This window comes from Rhinopithecus roxellana, chromosome 9 (genome assembly GCF_007565055.1).
Source record: "Rhinopithecus roxellana isolate Shanxi Qingling chromosome 9, ASM756505v1, whole genome shotgun sequence".
In the NCBI taxonomy this organism is placed as follows: Eukaryota; Metazoa; Chordata; class Mammalia; order Primates; family Cercopithecidae; genus Rhinopithecus; species Rhinopithecus roxellana.
In genome coordinates, this window is record NC_044557.1 from 1,010,334 (window position 1) to 1,024,989 (window position 14,656).

The window sequence follows — 14,656 nt, forward strand, 5'->3', positions numbered from 1 at the left end:
CTGTCATCCAGGCTGCAGTGCAGTGGTGTGATCTCAGCTCACTGCAGCTTTGACCTCCTGGCTCAAGCAGTCTTCCCATCTTAGCCTCCCAAGTTACTGGGACTACAAGCACACATCACTGTACCCAGTTAAATTTTAATTTTTTTTTAGGGAAAAAATCTCCTTCACTGTGTTGCGCAAGATGGTCTTGAACTCCTGACCTCACGTGATCCTCCTTCCTTGGCCTTCCAAAGTGCTGGGATTACAGACATGAGCCATTGCATCTCGCCTCATTGTTTGTTTGTTTTCGAGATGGGGTCTCTGCCACCCAGGCTGGAGTGCAGTGGTGCAATCATGGCTCACTGCAACCTCAACCTTCCCTGATAAAATCAGCCTACAAAGCCTCGAAATTCTCTCCCACCTTTTGCCATTTTTTCTTTCTGTGGAAGTCATGGGGTTCTCCCCTGATTGTTTATATTGCCCCCTTATCTCACATAATGGCCTGGTAATAAAGTAAGATTCAAACCATATACAGAGGTAGAGAGATGAATTACAGCGAATACCTGTCTTAGTCCCTTTGTGTTGCTACAAAGGAGAACCTGAGGCTGGGTAATTTGTAAAGAAAACAGGTTTATTGGGCTGAAAGAAGCGTGACACCAGTGTCTGCTTCTGGTGAGGATCCCAGGCATGTCTACTCATGGCAGAAGGCAAAGCAGAGCAGGCATTAGATGGCAGAGGAAGCAAGACAGGGAGGGAGGTGCCAGGCTCTTTTTAACAACCAGCTCCTCAGAAACTAATAGAGTGAAAACTCACTCACACCCCCACACTCCTCATTAATCTGCACTTGAGGGGTCTGCCCTCATGACCCAAACACCTCCCTTCAGACCCCACCTCCAACATTGGGATCAAATTTCAACCTGCACTTAGGAGGGTCAAATACCCAAATTATAGCGATACCTTATACACTTTTCACCCAGATTTTAACAGTTCTAGATTTTGCCATGTTTGCTTTATCTGTTTGTTTGTTCTTTTTCTGAATTAAAAAAATACATATCACCCCATATGCGCTAACAACTATGCATCTCTTAAAAAAATGCGGCTATTGGGGCCGGGCGCAGTGGCTCACGCCTGTAATCCCAGCACTTTGGGAGGCTGACGCGGGCAGATCACCTGAGGTTGAGAGTTCAAGACCAGCCTGACCAACATGGAGAAACCCCATCTCTACTAAAAATACAAAATTAGCGGGTGCAGTGGCGCATGCCTGTAATCCCAGCTACTCGGGAGGCTAAGGCAGGAAAATCTCTTGAACCCGGGAGGCGGTGGAAGTTGCAGTGAGCCGAGATTGTGCCATTGCACTCCAACCTGGGTGACAAGAATGAAACTCCATCTCAAAAAAAAAAAAAATGCAGATATTTTGTTTTATAATCGAAATAATTCCTTGCTATCCAAATTCAGTTCATAATCAGATTTCCTTGATTGTCTTAAATACCTGTTCATCTCCTGAGATATTAATTACAAAAGGAAAATTGTCATTTCGCAGTGGAGAAACCTAGCAGGCATCATCTTGATCAAGTGACCAGAGTGAACATCACTATTTTGATTGCATATGTGATACACTGAGGGGCACAACATTACCTCATTGGAGTTCCTGAGTAAAAGTAACAATAACCTTGACCTTAAAATGAGGAAACACCAGGTCAGGCACAGTGACTCACGCCTGTAATCCCAGCACTTTGGGAGGCTGAAGTGGGTGGAAAATCTGAGTTCAGGAGTTTGATACCAGCCTGGTCAACATGGTGAAACCCCATCCCTACAAAAATACAAAAATTAGCCAGGCATTATGGCAGGCAACTGTAATCCCAGCCACTCAGGAGGCTGAGGCGGGAGAATCGCTTGAACCCAGGAGCCAGAGGTTGCAGTGAGCTGAGATTGCGCCATCGCACTCCAGCCTGGACGACAGAGCGAGACTCTATCTCCCAAAAAAAAAGAGAGAGAGGAAACAGAAAACACCAGACAAATGTAACTGAGGGACATTCTGCAAACTGAAATGACCAATATTCTTCAAAGTGTCAAGCTTATGAAAGGTTGAGGAACTGTTTGAGATTGGAAGAGACTAAGGAGACATGACAACTAAATGAAATGTAGAATCTAGGATTAGAACCTGGGCCAGAAAAGGGGTTATTACTTGGATAACTGGCTTAATTTTAAGAAGATCTATGGATTATTTAATAGTGTTGTTAATTTTCTGGTTTTGATGATTATGTTATGATTATACATGAGGTGAACATTTGGGAAAACTGAGTGAAGCACACACACTAGGACTCTACTATTTTTTGAAAGTCTGAAATTGTTTTAAAACAGTTAAGGCTAGGCGCAGTGGCTCATGCCTGTAATCCCAGAACTTTGAGAGGCCAAGGAGAGCAGATTGCTCGAGTCCAGGAGTTTGAGAGCAGCCTGGGCAACGTGGCCAAACCCTGTCTCTACAAAAAATTAGCTGAGTGTAGTAGCACTTGTAGTACCAGCTACTTGGGGGCTGAGGCAGGAGGATTGTTTGAGCCCAGGAATTCAAGGCTGTAGTGAGTCAAGATGACGCCACTGCATTCCAGCCTGAGCAACAGCATGAGACCTTATCTCAAGGGGGAAAAAAAAAAACTAGTTAAGAGCCTAGGCACAATGGCTCATACCTGTAATCCTGTTACTTGGGGGGCCAACACAAGAAGATCACCTGAGGCCACGAGTTCAAGGCTGTGGTGAGCTGTGGTTATGCCACTACACTCCAGACTAAGTAAGAGAGCAAGACCCTGGCTCTAAAAAAAAAAAAAAAGAGAGAGAGAGATGGGTGTGGTGGCTCACACCTGTAATTCCAACACTTCAGAAGGCCAAGACGGGCAGATCTCCAGCCCAGGAGTTCAAGACCAGCCTGGGCAACATGGCAAAACACCATCTCTACAAAAAAAAAACGAAATATAGAAATTAGCTGGGCATGGTGGCATGTGCCTATAGTCCCAGCTGCTTGGAAGGCTGAGGTGGGAGGATTGCTTGAGCCCGGGAGGCAGAGGTTGCAGTGAGACGAGATCACACCACTGCACTCCAGCCCAGGTAATAGAGCGATACTCTGTCTCAAAAAAAAAAAGAAGTTAAATCTCTTAAACGAAAATTTATTCAAATTAAGTTCCAAACTCATCACCATTGGTTTTTATATTTTAGGGAATATGCAGTATAATTAATATCAATCAGATGTCTTAAATATAATCAAATGTAGGCCAGGCGCAGTGATTCAGCCTGTTATTCCAGCACTTTGGGAGGTCAATGCAGGTGGATCACCTCAGGTCAGGAATTCAAGAGCAGCCTGACCAATATGGTGAAACCCCGTCTCTACTAAAAATATGAACATTAGCCAGGCGTGGTGGCAGGTCCCTGTAATCCCAGCTACTCAGGAGGCTAAGGCAGAAGGATTGCTTGAACCTGGGAGGCGGAGGTCACAGTGAGCCAAGATCATGCCACTGTACTCCGACCTGGGCTACAGAACGAGACTCTGTCTCAAAAAAAAAAAAAAAACAAGCCACGTGCAGTGGCTCACGCCTATAATTCCAACACTTTGGGAGGCCAAGGTGGGCAGATCACGAGGTCAGGAGTTCAAGACCAGCCTGACCAACATGGTGAAACCCTGTCTCTACTAAAAATACAAAAACGAGCTGGGCGTGGTGGCATGCGCCTGTAATCCCAGCTACTCAGGAGACTGAGGCAGGACAATTGCTTGAACCCGGGAGGTGAAGGTTGCAGTGAGCTGAGATCGCACCACTGCCCTCCAGCCTGGGCAACAGAGCGAGACTCCATCTCAAAAAAAAAAAGGATAATCACATGGAATAAAAACTAGGTAACCTAACAACTTTCTCTTTTTTGTTGCTTTCTCATTCTTTGCCAGTATCTTATGTTGAGATTTTTAAACTCCTCAAACATCTGACCTGATATTTGTGATTTTTAAATTTTGTTTTATTGGACTAATGTTTTTGTAGCAATTGTCCCCAAGAACCTCAAATAAGTTGCAGGCCTTGTTTTAATCTCTCACCACAGCTCCCCAGTTAAAGATCTCAGATGACCGGCTGACTGTGGTTGGAGAGAAAGGTTACTCTATGGTGAGGGCCTCTCATGGAGTTCGGAAAGGTGCCTGGTACTTTGAAATCACCGTGGATGAGATGCCGCCAGATACCGCTGCCAGACTGGGTTGGTCCCAGCCCCTAGGTAAGCTGGGTCCTTAATATGGACATCACAGCAGATAGAGAGGATAGACCATCTGGCCAAGGGCTAAGGCTTCAAGGCTGTTTGGTTTACCAGATTGTGGGCATAGAATTCAGCTCCTGAGAGTTGAGCTGGTTTGCAATTCCCGGGATGTTTTTGTAACTCTGCTTGTGAGAAAGTTTTTAAGCAATTTTACAAAATTAAAAAACATGAATAGGATCTTTTTCCTTCAGCAAACCAGGTTTGACTTTGCAATCTTCTGACTTCCTGTGTATCTTTTTATTGGGACAGGTAACCTTCAAGCTCCTTTAGGTTATGATAAATTTAGCTATTCTTGGCGGAGCAAAAAGGGAACCAAGTTCCACCAGTCCATTGGCAAACACTACTCTTCTGGCTATGGGCAGGGAGACATCCTGGGATTTTATATTAATCTTCCTGAAGACACAGAGACGGCCAAGTCATTGCCAGATACATACAAAGATAAGGTGAGTTTGTCCTCCCCTGGCAGATTCCTGGGTTTGAAGATCTGTGGCAGCCAGTGCTTATCTCTGCAGCTTGCGTGATCTCAGGAGTTGACCCACGGCTCACGTTTTTTCCTAACCTGTTACAACATTTTCAGAATAACAATCAGTACACAAATAGTCATCCATTCATTCTTCTACCCATCTATCATTTGTCTTTTTTTAGTGCACTGCAGAGAAAATAGACATCAGGACACTTGACTAAGTACTTCAGGATACGTAAACTAGAGTTCAACCTGTTTAATTCACTCTTTTGATACAAAATTTATGTAAAATGAAGTATACAAATTTTAAGTGTATATTCACTGAGCGTTGAGTTTGACCTAAACTCCTGTTGAAATGTAGGATCCACCAGGCATGATGGTTCATGCCTATAATCCCAACAATTTGGGAGGCCAAGCCAGGAGGATTGCTTGAGCCCACGAGTTCAAGACCAGCCTGGGTAACATCACAAGATCCCATCTCTACAAAAGACTAAAAAAATTAGTAGGGCATGGCAATGGGTGCCTATAGTCCCAACTACTTGAAAAGCTGAGATGGGAAGATAATTCAGCCCAGGAGTTCAAGGTTACAGTGAGCTGTGATCACACCACTGCACTCCCCCAAAAAAAGAGATGTAGACACTTACCCTTACCTCAGCAAGTTTTCTCATGCCTTTTCCCAGTTAGTCCCCACCCCCACATAGAGGCAACCACTGTTTTAACTTTCTTTCCCACTATAATTTTTACCTCTTCTTGAACTTAAATGGGCTCATGCAGTCTGTGGTCTTTTACATCTGGCCTTTGAGAGTTATCCATGTTGCTGCGTATATCTGCATACCCTTTTCAGTGCAGGATAGTACTGCATTGCATGAATGTGCCCCAGTGTGTTTACGCATTTTCCTACTGACAGACACTTGGGCCGTCTCAGGTTTGGGGCTATTATGAACAAGATGCTATGAATATTCTTGTACAAGTCATTTTGGATCATTGGATAGTTGCATATTCAGCTTTATAAGAAATTGCCAAACTCTTTTCCCACCATGTATGAGAGTTTTAGTTGCTGACATTTATGATTGTCTGTCAACTTAATTGTAGCCATTTTGATGAGTGTATAGTAATATCTCATTGTGAGTTAAATTAGCATTTCTTTGATGACATACTGGACATTTTTCATGTGCTTTTCAGCCACTCATCTGTTTTTTTTTTTGAAGTTTCTCTTCAAATATTTTTCAAATAGTTAATATTGCTATTCTGAGACTTGTCTGTTCATTTTTTTTTAAGTTTAAATTTTTTTGGTAGAAACAGGGTTTTTTTTGTTTTGTTTTTTTCCATGTTGCCCAGGCTGGTCTTGAACTACTGGGCTCAAGCAATCCACCTGTCTCAGCCTCCCAAAATGCTAGGATTACAGACATGAGTCACTGCACTTAATAGTGTCTTCTGAGGAACCAAAGTTTTAATTTTTATGAAGTCTAATTTATCACATTTTTCTTTTATAGTTATTTCTTTCCATGAATTAAAATCTTTGGCTACTCCCAGTCATGAAGATATTCTCCCATGTTTTCCTTTGAAAATATGGTTTTAGCTTTTACACATAGGTCTCTAATTTACCTTGGATTAATTTTTTTTTTTTTTTCTTTAGACGGAGTCTTGCTCTGTTGCCCAGGCTGGAGTGCAGTGGCACGATGTTGGCTCACTGCAACCTCCACCTCACATGTTCAAGCAATTCTCCAGACTTAGCCTCCCAATTAGCTGGGATTACAGGCACCCGCCACCACACCCAGCTAATTTTTGTATTTTTAGTGGAGACAGGGTTTCACCATGTTGGTCAGGCTGGTCTTGAACCCCCAACCTCAGATAATCCACCTGCCTCGGCCTCCCAAAGTGCTGGGATTATAGGCATGAGCCACTGTGCCTGGCCACATTAATTTTTATATATAGTATGGAAATTAATTTTTTTTCATATGATTACATAATTAATCCCAGCACCATATGTTAACTCTCTCCTTTCTCCACTGGATTTCTTTGATGCCTTTATTGAAAATCAAATGTTTGTGTTAAGGAAAGGTTTACTTTAGAGCTCTGTATTTCAGTGATCTATTTCTTGTCTTTTATGCCCGTATCACAGTGTCTTGGTTATCATAGCTTTAGAGTAAGTCTTTACATTTGATAGTGGAAGTACTCTGAGTTTATTCTAATAATAAGCAGCCTACAGTCTCATTTTTATTGATTATATCACACTACTGACTCTTATTGTACCATCCTGCCTTCTGGAACTCTTTAAATATATACCACACTAATGCCTGGTTTTACAGAACACAGAGGTCTGCACTTAAAGGATTCTGTAGGAGTTTTTTCAATGATTCATTTACATTACAAAAAAAATTTTTTTTTTTTTTTAAATTGAAAAAAAAACAAATTTTTTGACCAGGCACTGTGGCTCCATGCTTGGGAGGCCAAAGCAGGCAAATCACTTGAGGCCAGGAGCTCGAGGCCAGCCTGGGCAGCATGGCGAAACCCTGTCTCTACAAAAAATGCAAAAATTAGTTGGGTGTGATGGCACACACCTCTAATCTCAGCTACTCAAGAGATTGAGGCATGAGAATCTTAAGTCTACTTGAGCCTAGAGGACAGAGGTTGCAGTGAGCCAAGATTGTGCCAGAGAACTCCAGCCTGGGTGACAGAGAACAAGACTGTCTCAAAAATAAATAAATAAAATAAATAAATAAATAATTTTTAGTGACATGTCCACACGACAGGCTACTATGGATCTATTCAAAATCCACATATATACTGCTTATAAAATGGTCTCTAATGTAGTTGCCAAGTTAAAAACCCAGATGCAAGACAAAACCTATAATATGTTACTATTTGTATGGCTTTGGGGGCTTTTTTTTTCTTTTTTTCTTTTTTTTTTTCTTTCGTATGTTTATCTGGTGTTTTATTTTGAGAGAGTCTCGTTCTGTCACCCAGGCTGGAGTGTAGTGGTATGCAATCTGGGCACACTGCAGCCTCTGCCTCCCAGGTTCAAGCAGTTCTCCTGCTTCAGCCTCCTAAGTAGCCGGGATTACAGGCATGCACCACCACGCCCAGCTAATTTTTATATTTTTAGTAGAGACGGGGTTGCGCCATGCTGGCCAGGCTGGTCTCGAATTCCTGGCCTCGTGATCTGCCTGCCTCAGCCTCCCAAAATGCTGGGATTACAAGCGTGAACCACTGCGCCCGGCCACGTGTGTTTTTTAATTTTGAAGACAATACATGCCTGGATTCTCTGGAAGGATACAAGGACACTGGAATAGTGATTAGTTTTTGCAGGGGAAACTGAGGATAAGGGACATAGTAAGAGAGAGAGACTCTCATTTTATATGCTTGTATATCTTGGGAATTCTTTTTTTCTAACCATGTTTAATACGTATATACGTTAAGAAATTGAAATTTTTAAAATTAATGTCATATATTTCTCTGGAAGTGAATAAATAGACTCTTAGGAACCAGTAAGAAAGAGGCGACCCAGAGACCACCTGTGGGAACAGATGGGAAACTAGGACGTGGAAGAAGGTGACCTTCAGAATATTTTCATACAATAAGGGATTGTAGTCTGGGTGTGGAGGCTCATGCCTTTAATCCCAGCACTTTTGGAGGCTGAGGCAGGCGGATCACCAGAGGTCAGGAGTTCGAGACCAGCCTGGCCAACATGGTGAAACCCTGTCTTTACTAAAAATACAAAAAGTAGCCTGGTGTGGTGGCGCGTGCCTGTAATCCCAGCTGCCTGGGAGGCTGAGACAGGAGAATCGCTTGAACCTGGGAGGCCGAGGTTGCAGTGAGCCAAGATCACACCACTGCACTCCAGCCTGGGTGACAGAGTGAGACTGTCTCAAAAAAATAAAAAAAGAATAGGCCGGGTGCTGTGGCTCACACCTGTAATCCCAGCACTTTGGGAGACCAAGGCGAGTGGATCGCCTGAGGTCAGGAGTTTGAGACCAGCCTGGCCAACATAGTGAAACCCCATCTCTACTAAAAATACAAAAAATTAGCCTGGTGTGGTGGTGGGCATCTGTAATCCCAACTACTCGGGAGCCTGAGGCAGGAGAATCACTTGAACCCAGGAGACGGAGGTTGCAGTGAGAAGAGATCGCACCATTGCACTCCAGCCTGGGCAACAAGAGCGAAACTCCATCTCAAAGAAAAAAAAAAGAGTACGAGATTGTAGACTCAAGAAACTTGTCATTTCTTTCAGTGAGATTATTGGGAAAGATGTGTGAATTTAGCCACTTTTATGAGTATTTTTATTGTGGTGTGTATGTATTTATATTATTATGTATTTTTTCATGTTTCTTACTAAAGGCCTTCTGAAAATGTTTTAATAAACATGTGCCATCTGGTATTTTTTAAGAAGTGTATAATAGTTCAAAATCTAGCAAAACTCAACTGCAAAGATTTTTAATATCTGTTGTAGAGCTCAAGGGGTTAACACTGTGTGCAGATGCATTTTTTTCATGATGATGGAGCCGATGCTTTATTGTGCTTTTTTTTCTTTCTTGGTTTTCAAGGCTTTAATAAAATTCAAGAGTTATTTGTATTTTGAGGAAAAAGATTTTGTGGATAAAGCAGAGAAGAGCCTGAAACAGACTCCCCATAGTGAGGTGAGTCATGGCCATAAGAAAATTAGAATCATAAGGCCTTGAGGGTTAGGACCCATTCCTTCATTATAAAAGTGAGGAACACAAGGCCCAAAGGGGAACAAAGGGGCATCTGGTAGCCCCATTAGCCAGTGGCAAGCTCGCCCTCTGCTTATTGTGTTTTGCTCTTTATGTAGTACCATGCTGCTGCTGTTAGAGGCATGATCCTGTTCTTTCAGGATCATTCTGTAGAGAGAAACCTCTTAAGAGACTGAGGAAGCAAATCCAGTGTCTTTATTCTTTATCAGAGGAGGTATCAAGTCCAAAGGGAGGGAACCTGGAGTGGGAGAGTAGACCTTGTGGTGTGGTGCAGGGGCACTAGGAGCTGTAATGTCTCACTCAGTGTCCTTCAGAACTTTCTCTGCCTCCACTTCCGGAGTTGCTGGAAACATGTCTGCCCAAGGTCATAGCACAGTCAGAGAAAGGCTGGCACATCTGGGCCAACCACAAGGGCCAAAAATAAAAAGGGAAGTTGGGTGAAGAGGAAGAAAGTTAAGCTAGAAACTTTTTTTTTGTAAAAATGCTAATGCTGTAAAGCCACCCAGGACACTAATACAAGGAGATGTAGGTGAAATAAAGTAGAGTTTCAGCTGTTTTTAGGAAAGAAATACTAAAGAGAAACAATTATTAGATCTAAAGATGTAATAACCAGAAAGCCCCCTCTTGCTGGGAAGAGAAGGCAGCCTTTTCTGAAGAACTGAAGTGGTCAAGAGAGAATATTCAGTCTAATTCTGGGAGAGAAAGGAGGAACATGAGGATCCAGAGATGTGACATAAGAGTCTTAGAGAACTTCAAAGTGAAAAAACAGAAGTGAGAACTGACACAAGGGAAAGGGATTGATAAATAAGCACTCTTAAACAGTTGTAGTCCCAGGAGTCCATGGAAGGCCAGCTTACTTAAAAAAAAAGATTGTAGAGATGGGGTCTCACTATGTTGCCCAGGCTAGTCGTGAACTCCTGCCCTCAAGTAATCCTCTCTCCTCGGCCTCCCAGCTTACTTTTATAAATACAATGCAATGAATAATAAAATATAGAACTGTTTGGTATATGTAGCACAGGAATTCAGAAAACAAAGCCCAGGAGTTTGAGACCAGCCTGGGCAATATAGTGAGATCCTGTCTCTATAAAAAAATTTTCTTAATTAGCTGGATATGGTGGTGTATGCCTGTAGTCCCAGCTACTTGGGAGGCTGATGTGGGAGGATCACTTGAGCCAAGGAGGTTGAGGCTGCAGTGAGCCAAGATCACACCACTGCACTCCAGCCTGGGTGACAGAGTGAGATCCTGTCTCAAAAAAGGAAAAAAGAAGCCTGAATAGTGCAGATTAACATGCTTGAAAAATCAAAAGTATTATAAAAATTGAAGATATTGTTGTTATTACACAAGGTATATACTGTTCTCGGGTGTGTGATTAGCAGTCTGGCAGCAGCACTTCTAATGTATTTTCCTAGAGAGTTCTTTTTTTGTTTGTTCTTTTTTACAATTCTGAAGTAAAATCATGGTTTTTGTTTCAGATAATATTTTATAAAAATGGTGTCAATCAAGGTGTGGCTTACAAAGATATTTTTGAGGGGGTTTACTTTCCAGCCATCTCACTGTACAAGAGCTGCACGGTACGTACATATTTCCATCCCATGGGCAAAACTTGAGGGAAGTAGATGAATGGGTTGCGATGACAAAGTTACTGAGTGCTGGAAAGAAATTCAGCCTTAGAGTTGCATGTGTGTTGCTACCATTACTGTTTAGTCCAAAAACAGCTTGGGCATCTTAGGGAGTATTTGCTGGATAGAAAAAGGTCCTGCAATTAGTGTGTGCCATACTTTTCCTTTGAGTGCATGGTGTGGTGTTACTATTCAGTAGGAAGGATAAAAATGCACATACACAGATCCTCCTGGTGGGATGTCATGATAACCCACCGTTATTAGTCATTGTTGCTTACATTCATTTTTTTTTTTGAGACAGTGTCTCACTCTGTTGCATAGGCTCACCATAGCCTTGACCTCCTCGGCACAAATGATCCTCCCACCTCAGCCTCCTGAGTAGCTGGGGTGTGCTAATTTTTTGGTTTTTGTTTTTGTAGAGGCAGGATCTCACTACATTGCCCTGGCTGGTCTCAAAGTCATGGGCTCAAGCACTTCTCCCAGCTCAGCCTCCCAAAGTGCTGGGATTACAGATAGGCGTGAGCTACTATATCTGGCACTTTTTTTTTTTTTTTTTTTTTTTTGAGACGGAGTCTAGCTCTGTCGCCCAGGCTGGAGTGCAGTGGCCGGATCTCAGCTCACTGCAAGCTCCGCCTCCTGGGTTTACGCCATTCTCCTGCCTCAGCCTCCCGAGTAGCTGGGACTACAGGCGCCCGCCACCTCGCCCGGCTAGTTTTTTTTTGTATTTTTTAGTAGAGACGGGGTTTCACTGTGTTAGCCAGGATGGTCTCGATCTCCTGACCTAGTGATCCGCCCGTCTCGGCCTCCCAAAGTACTGGGATTACAGGCTTGAGCCACCGCGACCGGCCGTTTTTTTTTTTTTTTTTTAATACAATCCAACATGAAGAAGGGTACTATCATTAGGGCCTGTGGTCTTAAAAATATATAGGTAGGTAGGTAGATAGACACAGATGTAGATATATAGAAAAGTTGGAGCCGGGTGCACTGGCTCACGCTTGTAATCCCAGCACTTTGGGATTACTACCTTGGGATCCGCCAAGGTAGGCGGATCACTTGAAGTCAGGGGTTCGAGACGAGCCTGGCCAACATGGCGAAACCCCATCTCTACTGAAGATACAAAAATTAGCTGGGCTTAGTGGCACATGCCTGTAATTCCAGCTACTCAGGAGTCTGAGGCAGGAGAATCACTTGAACCCGGGAGGCAGAGGTTGCAGTGAGCCAAGATCATGCCACTGCACTCCAGTCTGGTGACAGAGCAAGACTCTGTCTCAAAAAAGAAAGAAAAAGAAAAGTTAATGCATGAAGATTTCCATGTATTTTCAGTCTGTCAGTAGGCACCATTGAAGCAGGTAAAAAAAAGGAAATCTTTAGGTTGTAAACAGTGTAAACCAAAAACTGTCTTGAGACAGATCTCACTCAATTTAGAAGTTTATTTTGCCAAAGTTAAGGACCTGCCTGTAAGAAAACAACACAGAATCACAGAAAGAGTCTGTGGTCTGTGCCTTTCTCCAAGAATGAATTTGATGACTTAAAAATTTGAAAAAGAAAAAGGGCTGGCCGAAGTGGCTCACGGTGGTAATCCCAATGCTTTGGGAGGCCATTATAAGAATCAGTTGAACCCAGGACCTCAAGACCAGCCTGGGCAACATAGCAAAACCCCCTTTCTACAAAAAATACAAAAAATTAGCCAGGCGTGGTGGTACATGCCTGCAGTCCCAGCTACTTGGGAGGCTGAGGTGGAAGGATCCGCTGAGCCCAGGAGATCAAGGGTGCAGTGAACCATGATCACATTGTTGTGCTGCAGCCTGGACAATAGAGTCAGAGCCTGTCTCAAAAAAATAAAAAGTAAAATAAAGGGGCAATGCGGGCTGGAGGGGAAAGTGGGAGGGTATGGTCATCCACATGTTGCAAGAGAAAAGGAGCAGATGGGGAAAGTCAATTATGTATTCATCTCATGCCCAGTTAATCAGTACTTCACATAAGATATGGTGAACATAAAGTAGCTGCCTATGGGGATATTTAAGGTTTTATCTGTAGGTGTCTGCTTAGCAACAAAAGGAAAGGCAGTTTCTTGCATGACTCAGCTTTCAGCTTAATTTTTTCCTTTTGACAGAGCAAATTGGGATTCTGAATTTTTATTTTCTTTGACAACAAAAATCAACACTGATCTCTTTTAGTTACCTAATTCTTAATGGACATCAGGATGTTGACCACTTTTAGTAATATTTAATATGTATCTCATTTGTTCCATTTATCCCCCAAGTATTGTAGCCACGTTTAAAGTGAAAATTTCCTGTGTCAAAATAACTTTTCCAATATTTTTTGTCCATTTTTTCCATGTCTGCTTGAATTGAATTCGCTCCAGGTTTCCATTAACTTTGGACCATGCTTCAAGTATCCTCCGAAGGATCTCACTTACCGCCCTGTAAGTAACATTACAAATGCCTGCATGCATCCGCGGCATTGCCGTGGCTGCTCTAGTCACCGTGTTCTGTTTCTAATTCCTCCTGCAGATGAGTGACATGGGCTGGGGCGCCGTGGTAGAGCACACCCTGGCTGATGTCTTGTATCACGTGGAGACAGAAGTGGATGGGAGGCGCAGTCCCCCATGGGAACCCTGACCAGGTCCCGCTTTTCTGTCAAGGACTTTCTGGGGAATAATACTGGGGGTTTTGTTTTTGTTTTGGAACTGTCTCAAATGTTCTCCCAAAGATGCTACAAAACACAGCCTCTCCTTTTAGCAAGTTAAAAGGCTGCGTAGGACTATAGGAGACTGCCTGCCTTTCACCATTTTCTCCCAACTTCCAGTGACTGCTCTTATTTTGTGTACCACAAGCCAACAACCGCTGACTCCAGGATTGCGTAAGCCCCCTGTGAAATCGGTGGTGTACTGCCTACCCTGCCAGCTGTGACTTGTTATCCTACTATATTTTCTAAGGAGTGAATAATATTGTCCTAGTAACTAACTTATTTGAAAGACATTTCCTTCTGTGGGCATTGACTCCATCCCACCTGTTTTCCAAGGAAATGGTAACCTGTTTCTGAGAACACCTGAAATCAGTGGCTACACATTCCAAACCAATCTAAATGCTATTTCCCTTTGGTGTGGCTTTGGTTTTGTTGTTCATTTTGAAATAAACTTTTGAACACTGAGATCCCTAAAACTACTAGATCTCTAGAAGTGTAATTGTGAAAGAAACTTGCTTGCAGCTTTAACAAAATGAGAAACTCTTCCCAAATAAAACTTGTTTTGAAGTTTGTGTGACACTTTGCTTCCCTTCAGGTTGGGTGCCTCTTGGTGACAGTGATCAGAAATGTAAGCAGCATGAGGAAGGGTGCTGGCACTGGGAGGAAGAGCCAAGTTTCTGACTTGTGTTTTGGCTGCTTTCCTGTTGCTCCTATTCTTGCCAATCAGCCATCCCATTTCCTGTGAAAATCTGCCACCTTGAGGAAAGGAACAAGAATTTCAAAGGGCTAATGGTCTCCCTTCCGGTCTTCCCTTGGAACGTGGATGTTGATATGTGCAGGTGGTTTCCTGTCTTGCTTATCTTCCTTTGCCCTTAGCTGATGGCTAAAGGGCAGTTTTCATACTATTAAAGAC

At 42.9% G+C, this 14,656-nt stretch overlaps 1 protein-coding gene across 3 annotated transcripts in view; it reads left to right on the plus strand.

The window, feature by feature from the left end:
* Positions 1-14,314, plus strand: part of ASH2L (ASH2 like, histone lysine methyltransferase complex subunit) — a 34,563-nt gene extending 20,249 nt beyond the window's left edge. For 2 of the 3 annotated variants that reach the window (XM_030937544.1, XM_030937546.1), the window contains exons 11-16: positions 4,054-4,221; positions 4,510-4,703; positions 9,268-9,360; positions 10,909-11,007; positions 13,421-13,480; positions 13,569-14,314. In XM_030937544.1, the coding sequence (XP_030793404.1) occupies positions 4,054-4,221; positions 4,510-4,703; positions 9,268-9,360; positions 10,909-11,007; positions 13,421-13,480; positions 13,569-13,676 (722 nt within the window). In that variant the 3' untranslated portion in view covers positions 13,677-14,314. The remainder of the gene's footprint in view (positions 1-4,053; positions 4,222-4,509; positions 4,704-9,267; positions 9,361-10,908; positions 11,008-13,420; positions 13,481-13,568) is intronic. The other variant, XM_030937545.1, reaches the window with a different exon arrangement.
* Positions 14,315-14,656: the final 342 nt, after the last annotated feature.